The 17,925-nt window shown below is 43.6% G+C and overlaps 1 protein-coding gene across 1 annotated transcript in view; it reads left to right on the top strand.

Annotated features, from left to right (window-relative positions):
* Positions 1-17,387, top strand: part of LOC126419354 (glucose dehydrogenase [FAD, quinone]) — a 172,395-nt gene extending 155,008 nt beyond the window's left edge. Inside the window, exon 10 of the mRNA XM_050086540.1 lies at positions 16,970-17,387. Coding sequence (XP_049942497.1) covers positions 16,970-17,387 — 418 coding nt within the window. The remainder of the gene's footprint in view (positions 1-16,969) is intronic.
* The last annotated feature ends 538 nt before the right edge of the window (positions 17,388-17,925 follow it).

Raw genomic sequence — 17,925 nt, 5'->3', positions numbered from 1 at the left:
GATACTGCCTACAGGAAAATTAAAGAGACCTTTGGAGAGAAGAGAACCACTTGTATGAATATCAAGAGCTCAGATGGCAACCCAGTTCTAAGCAAAGAAGGGAAGGCAGAAAGGTGGAAGGAGTATATAGAGGGTTTATACAAGGGCGATGTACTTGAGGACAATATTATGGAAATGGAAGAGGATGTAGATGAAGATGAAATGGGAGATAAGATACTGCATGAAGAGTTTGACAGAGCACTGAAAGACCTGAATCGAAACAAGGCCCCGGGAGTAGACAACATTCCATTAGAACTACTGATGGCCTTGGGAGAGCCAGTCCTGACAAAACTCTACCATCTGGTGAGCTAGATGTACGAGACAGGCGAAATACCGACAGACTTCAAGAAGAATATAATAATTCCAATCCCAAAGATAGCAGGTATTGACAGATCTGAAAATTACCGAACTATCAGTTTAATAAGTCACAGCTGCAAAATACTAACGCGAATTTTTTACAGACGAATGGAAAAACTGGTAGAAGCCGACCTCGGGGAAGATCAGTTTGGATTCCGTAGAAATGTTGGAACACGTGAGGCAATACTGACCTTACGACTTATCTTAGAAGAAAGATTACGAAAAGGGAAACCTACGTTTCTAGCATTTGTAGACTTAGAGAAAGCTTTTGACAATGTTAACTGGAATAATCTTTTTCAAATTCTGAAGGTGGCAGGGGTAAAATACAGGGAGCGAAAGGCTATTTACAATTTGTACAGAAACCAGATGGCAGTTATAAGAGTCGAGGGGCATGAAAGGGAAGCAGTGGTTGGGAAAGGAGTGAGACAGGGTTGTAGCCTCTCCCCGATGTCATTAAATCTGTATATTGAGCAAGCAGTAAAGGAAACAAAAGAAAAATTCGGAGTAGGTATTAAAATTCATGGAGAAGAAGTAAAAACTTTGAGGTTCGCCGATGACATTGTAATTCTGTCAGAGACAGCAAAGGACTTGGAAGAGCAGTTGAACGGAATGGACAGTGTCTTGAAAGGAGGATATAAGATGAACATCAACAAAAGCAAAACGAGGATAATGGTATGTAGTCAAAATAAGTCGGGTGATGCTGAGGGAATTAGATTAGGAAATGAGACACTTAAAGTAGTAAAGGAGTTTTGCTATTTAGGGAGTAAAATAACTGATGATGGTCGAAGTAGAGAGGATATAAAATGTAGACTGGCAATGGCAAGGAAAACGTTTCTCAAGAAGAGAAATTTGTTAACATCGAGTATAGATTTAAGTGTCAGGAAGTCGTTTCGGAAAGTATTTGTATGGAGTGTAGCCATGTATGGAAGTGAAACATGGGCGATAACTAGTTTGGACAAGAAGAGAATAGAAGCTTTCGAAATGTGGTGCTACAGAAAAATGCTGAAGATAAGGTGGGTAGATCACGTAACTAATGAGGAGGTATTGAATAGGATTGGGGAGAAGAGAAGTTTGTGGCACAACTTGACTAGAAGAAGGGATCGGTTGGTAGGACATGTTTTGAGGCATCAAGGGATCACAAATTTAGCATTGGGGGGCACCGTGGAGGGTAAAAATCGTAGAGGGAGACTCAGAAGGATGTAGGTTGCAGTAGGTACTGGGAGATGAAGAAGCTTGCACAGGATAGAGTAACATGGAGAGCTGCATCAAACCAGTCTCAGGACTGAAGACCACAACAACATAGTCATATTATGTCATACATATTACATTTGAAAGGCAATATTATGAAAAGACACCTGTGTCTGCAAGAACGGTTATTGGACTTCCAATGTTATTTGGCTGTTTGCTAATTTTTATTATTACAATTATCTGACTTTTATTTCTATACGCAAGTAAAAAACTTTATCAAGCGCCTTCAATCTTGGCCGTATTTGATCGACGACGAACGAAAAATAGCTTCTTCTGAAGGTCATTGGCAATTTTCGCCACCGATATTTACGAAACTGTTGCATGACGCATCCTTTGCTTCCAAATTACTCGCAGACTAGAAAATTGCGTTCATTCGAAGTAGTACATAACGTTTTCATTTATGTTTTCCGTGTCTCTATGAAAAATATCAGCCTCCAACTCGTAATGTCTAATGCACATCCGACGATTAATCAGTCGTACAGTACCCTCATACTCTGGTATAGTGTAACTCATTCCATTATTAAATTAAGTTATCTACACATTTTTTTTATGGAATTTTACTTGGGCTATCAGAGCCTATTGCTCGTCCTTGAAACCTGTGTTTGCAGATCGAAGCGTGCAGCTGCAGAGCAGTTCTCGGTATCTTATACGTCTGCAGGTATAAAGGATTTCAGAAATCACTACAAGCATACGTTTTCAGGAAATCTTTATGCGTTTGGTCATTTACTTGTCGACAGTTTTAAATTTAATATCTGCTGCTGTAATAAAAATTACCGAACAATCAAATAACACTGAAATTCAATAAACGTTCATGTAAATATCCGTGTCTTTTCATCATATTACCTTCCAAATGTAATAATGTATGAAATAATGACTGGAAGTGTAAAAAATATAAATTAAAAAATGAGCAGGACTCGATCCAGCGATTCTCCGCTTACGGAGCTTGAACGCTAACCACACGATCGCCGCAATCTCTTGCTCAGCGTCGCAACGCACATTGTATCACCCACGCGTAAAACTTCTCTTGCGATTTTATCGCAATCGTCTAAGTAGTACGCCTTCCGACTTGCACGTTACGTTGTCCTAATGCAATACTAAAACTGTTAAACGTTTGAAGTAAATCAGTGATCTTAAGTTGTGGTGTCCCCTTGTAAGTCTTAACAGATTCTTATTTGCGTGTATCCCAGGCGACTGACCAAAGGCCTTGGGTTCGACATTTCTAAAATTTTTATTTGTCAATTACGACTTTTTTTCAACTCTGGTAACATGTGTTGCTTTTGAAAACTCCGAGGGAAACGTGGTTCGTAATCCACATTAAACTGCAGCGCCCGCTAGAAATGGCATTGCCTGTCAGTTCATGGATCGGATCAAAGTAACGGCATACATCCTCCAATAGAACTATACCTTACTGGCAGCCTTCGGTCTGACGACAGCTTTACCTGCGCCTTTGGACATTTTACTACCTGGCAAGTGATATCTCCTTTCGAACATACACCGTCCATCCAAAAAGCTTCAGCACTGATTTTATTCCTGGCTATAAGCGAAGTCAGCGTTTTGACTCCGGTAGCTGTTTGAACTGACAACTATAAACAATAGATGAGCATTAGACCCGTCAGTTGTGAGCAGGCAGTGTGAAGAATTGGATGTGAGGCCGTAGTATTGCAGCGTTGCTATGTCACAATATCGATGGAGCAAAATCTCTAAATCAAGGGTTCAGGACATTCTGCAGTACGTTTTGAAGAAGAGACCAGCGTGTCGCGCACACCTTGTCTCTCGAAAAAACGACACGTGGATACCTATCGCGACTTCACTGAAATGCAAAACGTGGACAAGTCTTTTCCGGAAAAATCATCACGGGTGACGAGACGTTGTGATATCAATACAATCCTACCACAAAATGACGAAGTGCAGAAATCACTTGAAGTGTCCACGCTTCGGTGACACAACCGCATTCAAGCCAATGTTACACTCTCGTTGAACTACATCGCAAAGAAGGACATTTCTCACAGTTTCAGGTGGCTCTATGAACTTCCCATGCGTTGTACTCAAGTAAGGTGAGACTGTGTCAAACGCCTGGAGATTAAAAACACCATCTTAAATTTTCTGTAATTTTTTTTTAATCCAGCCTGAAACTTTTTGGACTGATGGGGGTAATTCCTTACTACATCATCATCTCAACTCGTTAATGCATACTTGGATTGCCATACAATTCATTGCATTATTTTGAACCTGTACAAGCTATATGGTCTCTTTCGCTGACCCGCGTCTCGCTTTAAGGCTCCTTCTCTCTTACCCATTTGTTTACGAAAGTACATAGAAAGCGTGACAATGACGTCGTGAAAGATGATATACAAGTCCAAATGAGTAATGGCTGTGTGTTATTCATTATTCAAGGCACTCCGTAGGTGACTACACGACATTAACATTTACTATGTCCAACAAATTCCATAACTTTTTTCACACAACATTTATATCCACTGAGTCACCGAAACAATAAGGCAATACAGGGTCTCAATATTTAGGGATATGACAGAAACTATCATTCGAAACAAAAAGATCTGATAAACATGGGCTCCAAAATGCTAACGTACATAGCTATGAGCACTGCATCTTCGATACTGTGAGACAAACTCTTCTGTTGCGAGCTCTTTGCCATCCATATTTTGGGAGGAGGTAGTATGGACCAAAACGAGAAAAAATGTACTAGTAAACATGGGCTCTAAGACGTATTCCTTAAGAGCTGCGAGAGTAGAAGAGATGTTTTTCACGGCAGAGAGGACGAACAAGAGCTCATAGCTCGTAACGTATGCACTTTAAGGACATGTTTACTGGACTTTTGATCGTTCCTGACATATCCCTGAGTCTGCCCATTGCTTCTCGGACACGCTGTGTACTTACCCACTGCCGCAGCATTTGTCTTTGCAACTCTGTACCAGCATCTGAAATATAGTCCAATTTGAACTAATTGCATTTGACAGCGAGCAATGTAACTGCCCTGCCACTTACTGTAGAAGCCCAGGGCAGAGCTAGTCCACTTTTTTCGCCTACGTTCCACTTTTGTCTGTGGTAGTAATAAAATTTTCTAACCGCGCACACCGGTTCCTCAATCCTGGTGACTTATAAAGTGGCGAAGTGAATTCAGTTCACAAAATTTATAAAGCAGAGTTACAGCAAGTTAAAACATATAATAATAATTAGTTACCATACACTTTGCCAAAATTTTATGAAAATCAAGTGAAAATGTTCTTAAAACCCCAACGGTAACGACCACCACGAACGCTGGAACGCCCGTTAATGGGCGGTAGGAATCAGGTTGATTACCCCTGGTCTGTGGGATTCGTGTAATGTTCAGTTTGGCTTGACGTCCGACGTGCGATGGAATTAGTAGAAAACAGAGACAGTGGAGACACTACAGAGATCTGCAGAATATGTGAATTTTTATGTTATTTGTGCAAGAGATGGGTAGTTTGAATTTCATTCTTATTACTAGTTAAATATTGTCAAAACTGCAGAAAAAGTTTATCTTCCGAAGATTATACATGTTAAATGCTATGCGACACGCAACTCCGGAAAGATCCTTTGCTGAGCGCAGTATTTTGGTAATCAACGAGAAATAAGATTCAAATGGTTCAAATGGCTCTAAGCACTTTGAGACTTAACATCTGAGGTCATCAGTCCCCTAGACTTGAACTACTTAAACCTAACTAACCTAAGGACATCACACACATCCATGCCCGAGGCACAAAAATAAGATGTACTGGAGTGAGGTGGTATGATTAAAGCTGTTCCTGAACGGAAAAATTACATCAGTTTTTTAAAAAAAGAAAAAAGTAACTCTGATTCTAATTAATATTTCTTTTGTGAATTTTTTTGGACATGAAGACTTGAAGCGATTTTGTGTCGCCAGGACTGCGGGCGGCTGCGCTGTGGCGGCTGCCTGCTAACACTGCCTGTCCCGACAGCTTCGCAACTTTGGACTTTAAACGACAGAAGCCAAAAATACGCCCCACAAACGCTGCCCTCCGAAGTAAAACAACTGCGTAGTGTGCCGTGCTCGGTACAACAGTTATGTTGGCTATAAATTCTACCGACGCCGCTCTGGAGCGAGGCCTTATCTGTGACAGCGTGGCGGGGGAAGACGAGCAGTGACCTGGGAGAGAGACGGCGTACAAGCAAAAGGTGCGCGTCTCGATGAATGCAGACGGAAGGCGCCGCGTACTGTCTTTCTGGATATCGTCACTGTGTATATCGGTCACGATCGTACTGAGCATTAAGTCTGTGAACGAATAGGACGGGCAGAAATTGTCCACCTTAACAGTGTGGGGGACTCGGTGTTCTCAGGCACTGTCTAATCATCTCAGGTTCGGCTTCTCGCTGTGAAGTATTATAATTGTCAGTGAAGCAATTGAGAGATTTCGTGCCTCACGTCAGACTTTGAGGAACACTTGGATTGGAGACCCATTCTTTTACTTGTTGCGGCCGGCCGCGGTGGTCTAGCGTTTCTAGGCGCTCAGTCCCGAACCGCGCGACTGCTACGGTCGCAGGTTCGAATCCTGCCTCGGGCATGGATGTGTGTGATGTCCTTAGGTTAGTTAGGTTTAAGTAGTTCTAAGTTCTAGGGGACTGATGACCACAGATGTTAAGTCCCATAGTGCTCAGAGCCATTTGAACCATTTTTTACTTGTTGCGCTCTAGCCATGACAGCCTCCAGCGTCTGTTGTTAATCCGAGTGAAACTGATACACGCTGCGTTAACTGCTATTTGTACATGTGTCGTTAGGATCATCTTCGTTACTGTGGCGTTTTTTTTGTATTTATTCAGTGGTAGCCAGTGGCGGTATTGCATTAAAAACATGTACTATGTATTTAGTTGATTCTGCTGATTTTTGCCCTGGGCGTATACATTATTGAAATATTGTAATGCCTTTTCTAATATTGTGTTGTTTCAGGTGTATACCGTATGAAGAACTTGCAAAAAAATGGTTCAAATGGCTCTGAGCAATATCCGACTTAACTTCTGAGGTCATCAGTGGCCTAGAATTTAGAACTAATTAAACCTAACTAACCTAAGGACATCACAAACATCCATGCCCGAGGCACGATTCGAACCTGCGACCGTAGCGGTCGCTCGGCTCCAGACTGTAGCGCCTAGAACCGCACGGCCAATACGGCCGGCGAAGAACTTGCAAACCTGATCAGACAAGTATTTGCACATAACGAACGGCAATGGAAAATGAACGCGTACTGCATACAGGGAAAGAGTCGTTTGCGATAATTTTGGTTGATAATAATTTCTAAAGTTGATCTGGCTGCTCAATATGCTCAATATGATTATGTTCTCTCCTGGTTAGTGGTCTTTATATAACCGGTGCAAGGTACTGATGTTTACAATCTATTTTGTGGTACCATTAGTTACGTTCTGGCGTTTTTCTTTTAAAATTGCAATCTTAGTAGAATTATCAGCTGTACAGTTGCGTTGCCCAAAGACTCGTACCTGTGAGTAATCTCGTGCTTGTAGTGTAATTTCAGTTCAGACAACTTACTTAATGCTCTTTTGAATCACTGTTTTTTGAGTTCAACTCATTTTTAATTCGGTAAACTTCTATTTACTGCTGGTTTAAATATGTAATATGTTTCAGCGTAATAAATTGTTCTTATGCAGTGTTTGATGATGAAAGCCAATTGTTCCGCGGAACACACATTTGTAATTTGCTGAACTGTGAAATTTCTAATAAATGTGTTTTATGTAATATATCCGTCACTCGTTCAATCGTTTCTAAACTTTCCTAATTTATGGGCCCACTGCTGCTGCACAGTATTTAACTGTGAAAACTATTCAAATAAAGTCTCTTCTCCGAGTACAATAATACAGTTCTTGTACAAAATATACTTTGTATTCTTGCTACGTCAAATTAGAATAAAAATTCAAGCCCCCTTCTTCCTCACCAGAAGCAGCTGACTAACGTCATGCTACCTGAGAGTGTGTAGATGTCTGAGATGGTGGTGGCGGTCTTTTGAACAAAAATAACTCTGCAAGTATCTTTGTAGTACCTCAACGTCGACAGTCCGCTTCAGTGCACCACAAAGATCACAGCTACTGTCCCTGCACACCAAAAATAGAGATTTAAAAACGTCGGAGGTTTTTGAGCACAGCTTCAAGCATAAACATGAAATTATTTTGTCTCACGCATCAACACACTGCCATCAAAGAGGCTCTACAGATCAGAATGTACAACAGTATCTTTTGTCGAGGATATTTTGTACACGAAAGTCGTCGCGAGAAATACGGAAAAGAAATAATACTCATAAGAGAAATAACATCAAGACCAAAATTTACCCATAAGCCAACTAGATATTTAGGTAAGACATCGCACCAGTAAAAAATACAAATGTAAGATTCACATATCAAAGAACACACAAGAATAGATCACAGATCATAGATCGGGTAAAACAAAATAGGCTTCTCGAACCCAAGAATGTACAAAATTGAATGCAAAACCTGTGATAAATCTACATAGGTTGGGTGGGTTGAAACTTCAGCAATAGATAACGAGAACACGTTGAAGACAGCGGCTACAATCCATCTACCTTCTTCCACCACCTAAAGACCGAACAGCACACAGCTGATAATGCAGAGCAAGCTGTCGAAATTTTACACAACACTGAAAGGATGAACATTCTAGAAGAGATGGAAATCTGTATACATACACACAAATACCAGGAAAAAGGGTAAATCGACCTAAGACAAAAGCTATACATACAGAAATGTATTTAAATTATCCACCAGGACAACGGATACATGCATACAACAAATAATACGAGACAGCCAGAGATCACATTATAGCTAAATTCACAACAAGATATAGATTCGAACAAACAATACTGTAACCACACACCATGGCCTGAAAACCTGCCAACAAGTTGGCAGAAAGACGCACCTATAAAAAATTAAAAAGAACGTATAGCACATAAACAACAAGAAAGAAGTGTTTAGTTCAGTTTATAATTGAATACAAACGAATATGTAGGACTAAACACAGCTATAACGAAATCCGTCTACGAAAACAGATTACAATGACAGCATCCAGCGATGCCATATGGGCATGCAAAGATCAATAGCTACATAACAGCAACGATAAACAGTACTGCCTGTAACCCTGCAATATCACTGCATTATCTCTCAAACAAGCCGTCACTAAAATATCGGTACACAGAATGTAATAAGACAACTAGATAAGGTAGTAAGTCAGATGAGGTGGTAAACAACCATTATTACTACAATAACACCAAAGGAACGTAAATAACAAGCAAATAGACACTGACCGAGCTACCGATATCGTGTGGATGTCAAAACCATCAGACGTGTGTAAAAATGTACAATAATGCAAACCATTCAATTATTACCTTTAACATTAGAAATAATATGCCAAAATTATATACCATTTACCTATAGATAACCTGATTATGTAGTTCAGTCGAAATAGGCTTGTTCTATAAAAAAATAAAAAAAGAGCAATCAAACTTAGCAGAGTACTTGGAATTATAAAACATAATTCACAATGTCCTTAGAGGATATCTACTAAGCAGCGGGCCAAGAAGAATATAAATAATTGATTCTTACTTTTTATAATATAATGGACAATATTTTGCGTTTTTCACGCCTGGAAGTAAAAATGGTTAACTGAAGGAAAGCGTCAAATTCTAGAAATTGTGTATAAGAAAGAGAATTACTCCAAGACACATCAACACCCGCAGGTTCGAATCCTGCCTCGGGCATGGATGTGTGTGATGTCCTTAGTTCTAGGGGACTGATGACCACAGCAGTTGAGTCCCATAGTGCTCAGAGCCATCTGAACCATCTGAACCACATCAACACCAAGATCGTTGCAGCAATGCAGCCATCAAGAAATATGCATCAAGGCTATGGGGGCACAAAGAAATCAAGGACAAACTCAGTCATAAAATGTACGTGAGTCAAGACGGTTTTTTTTCGTCCGTCAGATTGAATGTTAAGTCGATTTTCGGCCATGCAGCCGGCACGTAATTTTTTTTCTCACAATATATCTCAGGTAACTGAATGAAACAAATTTCCGCTCAGAAATACCTCACAGTGTCTTCCTGACTATAGTTCGAATGTTTTTAGCCCAAATATCGAGTGAAATAGTAATGATATAACTTTTAAGCAACTACACATTTTTCTGGTCCCTTCAACCCCACAAACCAAACAGACAACTACACATTTTAAAGCAGCACATACTGCCGATACTGCCACTGCCACCAAAATAATGGTCAGAGTAACTTCTACCTTACTGTTACAATAAATATCATTTATAGTATTCAGACAATAATTTCTTTGTATATGTGCTATCCGAAGCGTGTAAAAGACCAAAAGAAGAAAAAAGCTAAACTACAGACGAAAATTATCAGTACAATAGAAGAAATACTAATCAATGTTTTTAGGTTTCCTCCGTCCGCGGAAATATCACGGTGATGAGAGTGATAGCTTTGTGGTTATTTGGGATAGACTGTTTGAACGCGTATGTGGAAACTTTTACTTGCGTAATTTTGTCTGCGCTATCTCTACAGCACAGCTACTTAGAGGGCAGAAGAACAATCATATTTTCTACCGCTGAATATGTTTTCAGAAGTTTTCTTAGATTATTATCGTGAAGTGCACGGCGTTCTCCTTCTACACACTGCCGACAATAGGCTGTTTATATCCGCTCGCCCGGTGCCAGTGTTACCATTAGCAGCTTCCTTCTGTTAAAAGTAAGCTTTGCTCATGTATGCGACCTTTCACCTTTTACCACATTCTTTCTATGTCTTCCCTAACCAGCTTCTTCAGATTGAAACGTTCCCTCTGTCCGTCCTTGGGGCTCCCGTGGCGTCAAGGTAAATCCACGCACGCTCACCGCTGAGCGGCGCGCGGGCCAAATTGCGCGAGAGATCGCTCCACAGATTTAGTACGGACGGTTTCTTGGCATACTCTGATCAATCCAGTGCTACACTTTCAAAAAAGTCTACATAATGATCGTCAGCATCGATCTGACTTGCGCAACAGGGCTAAACTTCTCACTACTCCGGAATCAGAAATTAAAACCCATGTAATAATCTAACTTGCCTCAGAAATCTCGCAGTTGTAGATACCAACAACCAACAGCTGTATAAGGTAATGAAGAGAATAAATGTTTACTCCGGACCAGGAGTCGAACCCATATTTACCACTGTACGCGAGTGGCTATCCGCGCATGACTCGCGGCCAGGCCCAACCTTCCATACGTCTTCGATCTTGCGTCACAGCCTCCTGTACTCGTGCACACATTATGTAAGTCCCCTACAGAAGAGGACGTTTCAATTGAGAGTCGCTGCCTGGTGGCGGTAGATAAATACGACACTACAGTGCCCGTGTTGTTGGCAAGAACGACGCAATGGTCCTCCGGACAATATCGTAGTCTCAGCGAGATTCCGACGTCCGAGCACTGGGATGCAATGCGTACACCGCTGTTCAAACACCGCTTCGAACTGTCTCTTATTAACTTTTGCCGATACTCGCCATACCAACGAAATACAATTACAGTTCAAGGCGATGCGGAAAAAGTCCACAAAACCATCTCACTCAAATTTTCAAATAAACAATCATAATTTATTGGCTTCAATTAAACCTAGCAAACTCAGCCTCGTTCACTGAACATTGTAGTGCTAAAATTGCACGGTAGACTAGATAGGCAAGTTTGGATCAAAACTATAAATAATGCCCGGTAAATATGAGATCTAAACTGCTTACCTAAAAAGCTATGAACACTTGGCTCTGAGCACCATGGGACTTAACATCCATGGTCATCAGTCCCCTTATGAACACTTGTTCATCTTTTCTGCTCTGAAGTACATCTCCTCTATCAAACAACAACTATCTACAAGGCTCCTCAACCTAGTTTGAGGTTTCTGCCTTCACAGTATACGCATAATACACTCCTGGAAATTGAAATAAGAACACCGTGAATTCATTGTCCCAGGAAGGGGAAACTTTATTGACACATTCCTGGGGTCAGATACATCACATGATCACACTGACAGAACCACAGGCACATAGACACAGGCAACAGAGCATGCACAATGTCGGCACTAGTACAGTGTATATCCACCTTTCGCAGCAATGCAGGCTGCTATTCTCCCATGGAGACGATCGTAGAGATGCTGGATGTAGTCCTGTGGAACGGCTTGCCATGCCATTTCCACCTGGCGCCTCAGTTGGACCAGCGTTCGTGCTGGACGTGCAGACCGCGTGAGACGACGCTTCATCCAGTCCCAAACATGCTCAATGGGGGACAGATCCGGAGATCTTGCTGGCCAGGGTAGTTGACTTACACCTTCTAGAGCACGTTGGGTGGCACGGGATACATGCGGACGTGCATTGTCCTGTTGGAACAGCAAGTTCCCTTGCCGGTCTAGGAATGGTAGAACGATGGGTTCGATGACGGTTTGGATGTACCGTGCACTATTCAGTGTCCCCTCGACGATCACCAGTGGTGTACGGCCAGTGTAGGAGATCGCTCCCCACACCATGATGCCGAGTGTTGGCCCTGTGTGCCTCGGTCGTATGCAGTCCTGATTGTGGCGCTCACCTGCACGGCGCCAAACACTCATACGACCATCATTGGCACCAAGGCAGAAGCGACTCTCATCGCTGAAGACGACACGTATCCATTCGTCCCTCCATTCACGCCTGTCGCGACACCACTAGAGGCGGGCTGCACGATGTTGGGGCGTGAGCGGAAGACGGCCTAACGGTGTGCGGGACCGTAGCCCAGCTTCATGGAGACGGTTGCGAATGGTCCTCGCCGATACCCCAGGAGCAACAGTGTCCCTAATTTGCTGGGAAGTGGCGGTGCGGTCCCCTACGGCACTGCGTAGGATCCTACGGTCTTGGCGTGCATCCGTGCGTCGCTGCGGTCCGGTTCCAGGTCGACGGGCACGTGCACCTTCCGCCGACCACTGGCGACAACATCGATGTACTGTGGAGACCTCACGCCCCACGTGTTGAGCAATTCGGCGGTACGTCCACCCGGCCTCCCGCATGCCCACTATACGCCCTCGCTCAAAGTCCGTCAACTGCACATACGGTTCACGTCCACGCTGTCGCGGCATGCTACAAGTGTTAAAGACTGCGATGGAGCTCCGTATGCCACGGCAAACTGGCTGACACTGACGGCGGCGGTGCACAAATGCTGCGCAGCTAGCGCCATACGACGGCCAACACCGCGGTTCCTGGTGTGTCCGCTGTGCCGTGCGTGCGATCATTGCTTGTACAGCCCTCTCGCAGTGTCCGGAGCAAGTATGGTGGGTCTGACACACCAGTGTCAATGTGTTCTTTTTTCCATTTCCAGGAGTGTAGATGGACAGTAAAACTCGACCAGAAAAACGGAAAAGACTCAATCAGAAATCATGACCGCGTACTAGAAAACACTGTCACATGCTGTGTTCTCTTTTCTGCAAGAAATAACTTGGTAGATCACGTTCTACGGATTTCACAAATACACCGCGAAAGCCCCATCTCCATCTAGAACGACACTTCCTCTAGGACGACATTAGAGTAGGACTGGCGGCCAGCTCCAGAGTTCGCGAACACCAGGCCTCTCTGCGAATAAGCGCCAGAAGTCGAATTCAGGAATTTCTATAGGCTGTTCCTCGCTTCCGCTGACAGCATTTCTCTGGGCGGTGCAGTTTCCCGTCAGGGCTTTTCAAACTTTCAAAGTTCCTGGACAACACTAGCCGTCATGGAAAGTTACAGCCTTTATACCAGGCGAGTAGGCTCCAACCACGACCAACCTGGAAGAATTACGGAAAGACCGCCCCCCTCAACATACTCAGGCTGCAAGCGAATCCATCCCCAGAGACAGCAAACCGGACCTGGCGTCTATAGCAGCGAACACACTAGTTCGGCGTGGAAATGGTATGTTACCTCGTAAGTCGGCTGATTCTGAGACAATTTCATAGGTCCTCGAGCAGAATAAATGTAAGGCGCACTGATGCGGAAACGACCGAGGCGAAAGTTAAAGGCGAACATCTTTTTGATACCTCTGACTGTGGAAAACACGTGTCGGAGAGCTATGAGCACTTGTCCATCCTTGCTACCGTGAAACACATCTCTTCTACCGACCAGCTACCCATATCCTTTAATGCATGCATTTCAAACAACTATTTCTTTTTTTAGTCCATGTTACCTTCTCCAGAAATATGAAAACCAAAGAGTTTATTGTAAAAAATATGTGTTTCGCAGGATTCAAGATGAACAAATGCTCGTAGCTCTTAAGGAACGCATTTTTAGTGCCTATGTTTATTGGAATTTTTCTTCTTCTTTTGATCCACAGTACCACCTCAGCTGCTTCCTTTTCAAAAGAACCACCCCGACGTTTTCCTTAAGTGACTTCGGACGAATCACAGAAAGTCAAAATCAGTATGGCCCGGTCCCACGAGTGCGAGAGCTGTCTGTTAACACTCCGCCGCCTCGTTCGGTTGTAATAACGTAAATCTTAATTAATGAGGAAACGGATGAAGAGTTACGAGAGCTTAAGACGATCCCTTGGTCTCGCCTCGCCCTCGGAGCTTTGGTGGCGGAGTCCCATTCCCGGCCGCGGCCAGAATCCACCCACTGATAGCCACGTCTGTTCGTTCCTGTAAACTAACTTTGCGGTGTGGGGCGCGTGAGAAGAATTTACGCGACGTACTGCCCTGCAGGGTCACTGAAAACCATTTACTGGCGGACCTGGACTAGTTCTCTGCGTTCCTTCTCTATCAAAACCATTCTAAATAAAAGTCACCGTTCTCGCTTTGACCCGTGAAACAGAATTAAACGTCTCACAATTCCAAAGTGAATAACGAAAGCCCAAACATACTATCAAACTGTCGGAAAAACATCATCCCTACAATTCCCAATACTGCAAGAGCCGATAAGTGCGAGAATTGCAGCACATGTCGTGCATCCAAGTTGTTGAAGAGAAGGATGGAAAAGAACATCGAGGATGTGTTAGATGATGATCAGTTTGACTTTAAGAAAGGTAAAGGCGCCAGAGAGGCAGTTCTGACGTTGCAGTTGACAATGAAAGCCAAGCTGAAGAAAAATCAACACACGTTCGCAGAATTTGTCGACCAAGAGAAAGCTTTCGACAACGTCAAATGATGCACGATGTTCAAAATTCTGAGAAAAATAGGGGTAAACTACAGTGGAAGACGGGTCGAATGCAAAATATACAAAAACTGGGAGGGAACAATGACATTGGAAGACCAAGAACTAAATGCTTGGATTGAAAACGGGATAAGACAGGGATGTAGTATCTCGCCCCTGCTGTTCAATCTATACACCGAAGGAGCCATGACGGAAGTAAAAGAAAGGTTCAAGAATGGGATTACAATTCAAGGTGAAAGGATATCAATGTTAAGATTCGCTGATGAGATGCTATCCTTAGTGAAGAAGAATTACAGGATGTGTTGAATAGAATGAACGGTCTAATGAGAACAGGATATAGACCGAGAACAAGTCGAAGAAAGACGAAAGTAATGAGTAATAGCATAAATGAGAACAGCGAGAAACTTAACATCAGGACTGCTGATCGCTAAGTAGGTGATGACGTTAAGGAATTCTGCTACCTAGGAAGCAAAATAACCCAGGACGGAGGGAGCAAGAACGACATAAAAAGAAGACTACCACTGGCAAAAGTGGCATTCCTGGCCAATAGAACTCTATTAGTATCAAACATAGGTCTTAATTTGAGGAAGCAATTTCTGAGAACGTACGTTTGGAGCACAGGTTTGTATGGTAGTGTATGAAGGAGTGTGGTGGGAATACCGTAACAGAAGAGGATCGAAGTGTTTGAGATATACTGATACAAACGAATGTCGAAAATTGGGGCGACTGACAGGAAAAGGAATGAGGAGGTTCTCCGTAGAATCGGCGAGGAAAGGAATGTATCGAAACCACTGACAACAAGAAGGGACAGGATGATAGGAAATCTGTTAAGACATCACGCCATGATTCCCATGCCAGTAGAGGGAGCTGCAGATGGTAAAAGCCGTAGAGGAACACACAGATTGGAACACACCCAGGACATAATTGAGGAAGTATGTTGGAGGTGTTCGTCCGAGATGAAGAGGTTGGTATAGGAGAGGAATTCGTGGCGGGCCGCGTCAAACCTGTTAGAAGATTGACAACTAAAAAAATGATCTATATCACCAAATTCTGAAAGATACCGAATTCCGATCACTGGACCGGAAACTTTACATCCCTAACAGGTCATACATCGCCTCCGGCAATGATAGTCTTCCGCTGTTTATCTCAACAAGACATAACAGTTATGCCAACTGGTCAAAGTCACACAAAACCCTACTATTCAATACATGAAGTATATTCCCGATAGCGAATATGGACATCCCTCAGGTGTATAACGGAATGACGACAGTGAAAATTTGTGGCCGACCATCATTTGAGCCCCGATTTCCCGCCTTCGTTAGCGATTGCCATACCATTACGCTATCGGCGCAAACTTCAATATCTCGTCAACAATGCGCCTACAGCCTGCACTCGTACATACCTTTCGTATGTACTCATACTGTATGCCTGTCCGAAGGAGCATCGCATCGTACTTCTCAACAACACAGGCGCTGCAATATCGTACTGCTCTTCAAGTTTTCACAGGCACGAATGTGACATATTACTTGGCCAAGCCGCATTATTAGCTACCTAATCCCCCACTATTTGGTACACAAACTCTGCCACTGATCACATGCTCACGCGCTAAGCCGCAAGACTCGACAGTGCAATGTAAAGCGACGAATAGAAATTTCGCGTCCGAAGATGGAAACGCGCTTGTGAACTCTTGAGCTTTCCGTACTTGAACGACTTTGGCGATCACTGAAGATCAGTCACTCTCGACTCTCCACACTCAGCATTCTAAAACATTTCCTAAACTCCATAGGGAACACACGACTTGCTTCCTACACCGGCGAAGGCTTTCGTCCGATTCCTCTATTTTCCAAGTCCCACGAAACTGCTGCAGTAATCAGGTCTTTCAGCCAGTCAACACCAGTACCAAAAATTCAGGTATGTCATTGGCGAAATCCTGCTCTCAGTAAAAGAACTTCTCTGGAGCGTAGTTCTCCCCACCAAGACTACTCAGAAATTTCTTTCCGGCCGGTGTTGAAAGCACCTGCCGTTATGCAAAACTCAGCAGCGTAACAGGCACCGACCAAAATCCACTCTGAACGATTAAAGTAATTCCGATCTATCGTATGCAAGCTGGACAATAACAGATAACCGGCTGAGGCGCCCACAGTAGACTAGAAAACGAGACGGTGGTCGCCGTCAGGGACGACAGGTCACAGACTGGCCTCGGCCCCTGCCCTGCACTGTCGTCCACGTGGCCCTGGGCTCAGGCGCGGCCCACGTGGGGCGGCGCAGCCACTCCCCGCCGGCGGCGGGCGGCGCCACGGCGGACGCACGCTCGCCCCGCCTCGCCAGCCACCGTCCGTGTAAAGACGGGCTTTCTCGACACGGGCCAGCTCAGCTCAGCTCATCCCTGCTGCTTCCAGCTTTCCCTCTCGCTGAGCCACCGCTCAGAATCAGCCACCTGCCGCCGGCTGACATCATGCTTCGGACAGATGGACTGCGCTGCAGTGCCCACAGCGCTGTCCCACCGACTTGCCGTCATTTGTTGTTGGGCGCAGGACAGGTGGCAGTGCCGAGTTGGCTAGTGCCACCGGGAGCCAGGCAGTCACCCTCCGGTGTCGGCGAGGGACGCCCCTTGCCTAAACGGGTTGTAGACAGTCTGCCAAACATCTGCGATTAATTTTTGTGCGAACACTGAAAAGCGGGTTGTTCCTGCCGTAACACCATTCAATGAAACGGGTAAGTTATTCAAAGTGTAACCCACTAACAGATCATTCATCAATCATCAGTATTTTATTCAAAATTTATTTACCCTCTGTGCGAATTTAGATAAACAGTTGTTTCACAAAAAAATAAAGTTATATGATAAAGTAGTAAACGAGTTTTACTATTTGGGGAGTAAAATAACTGATGATGGTCGAAGCGGACAGGATATAAAATGTAGACTGGCAATGGCAAAGAAAGCGTTTCTGAAGAAGAGAAATTTGTTAACATCGAGTATAGATTTAAGTGTCAGGAAGTCGTTTGACATGAACTCCAGGATATTCCAGTTATTACCACTAATTCATCCATCGTTCTACGATAATCAAAAATGATCGCAATACGTGTATTGTCAATGTTTTC

This window comes from Schistocerca serialis, chromosome 9 (genome assembly GCF_023864345.2).
Source record: "Schistocerca serialis cubense isolate TAMUIC-IGC-003099 chromosome 9, iqSchSeri2.2, whole genome shotgun sequence".
Classification (NCBI taxonomy): Eukaryota; Metazoa; Arthropoda; class Insecta; order Orthoptera; family Acrididae; genus Schistocerca; species Schistocerca serialis.
This window is presented reverse-complemented; position numbering and strand designations above follow the sequence as displayed.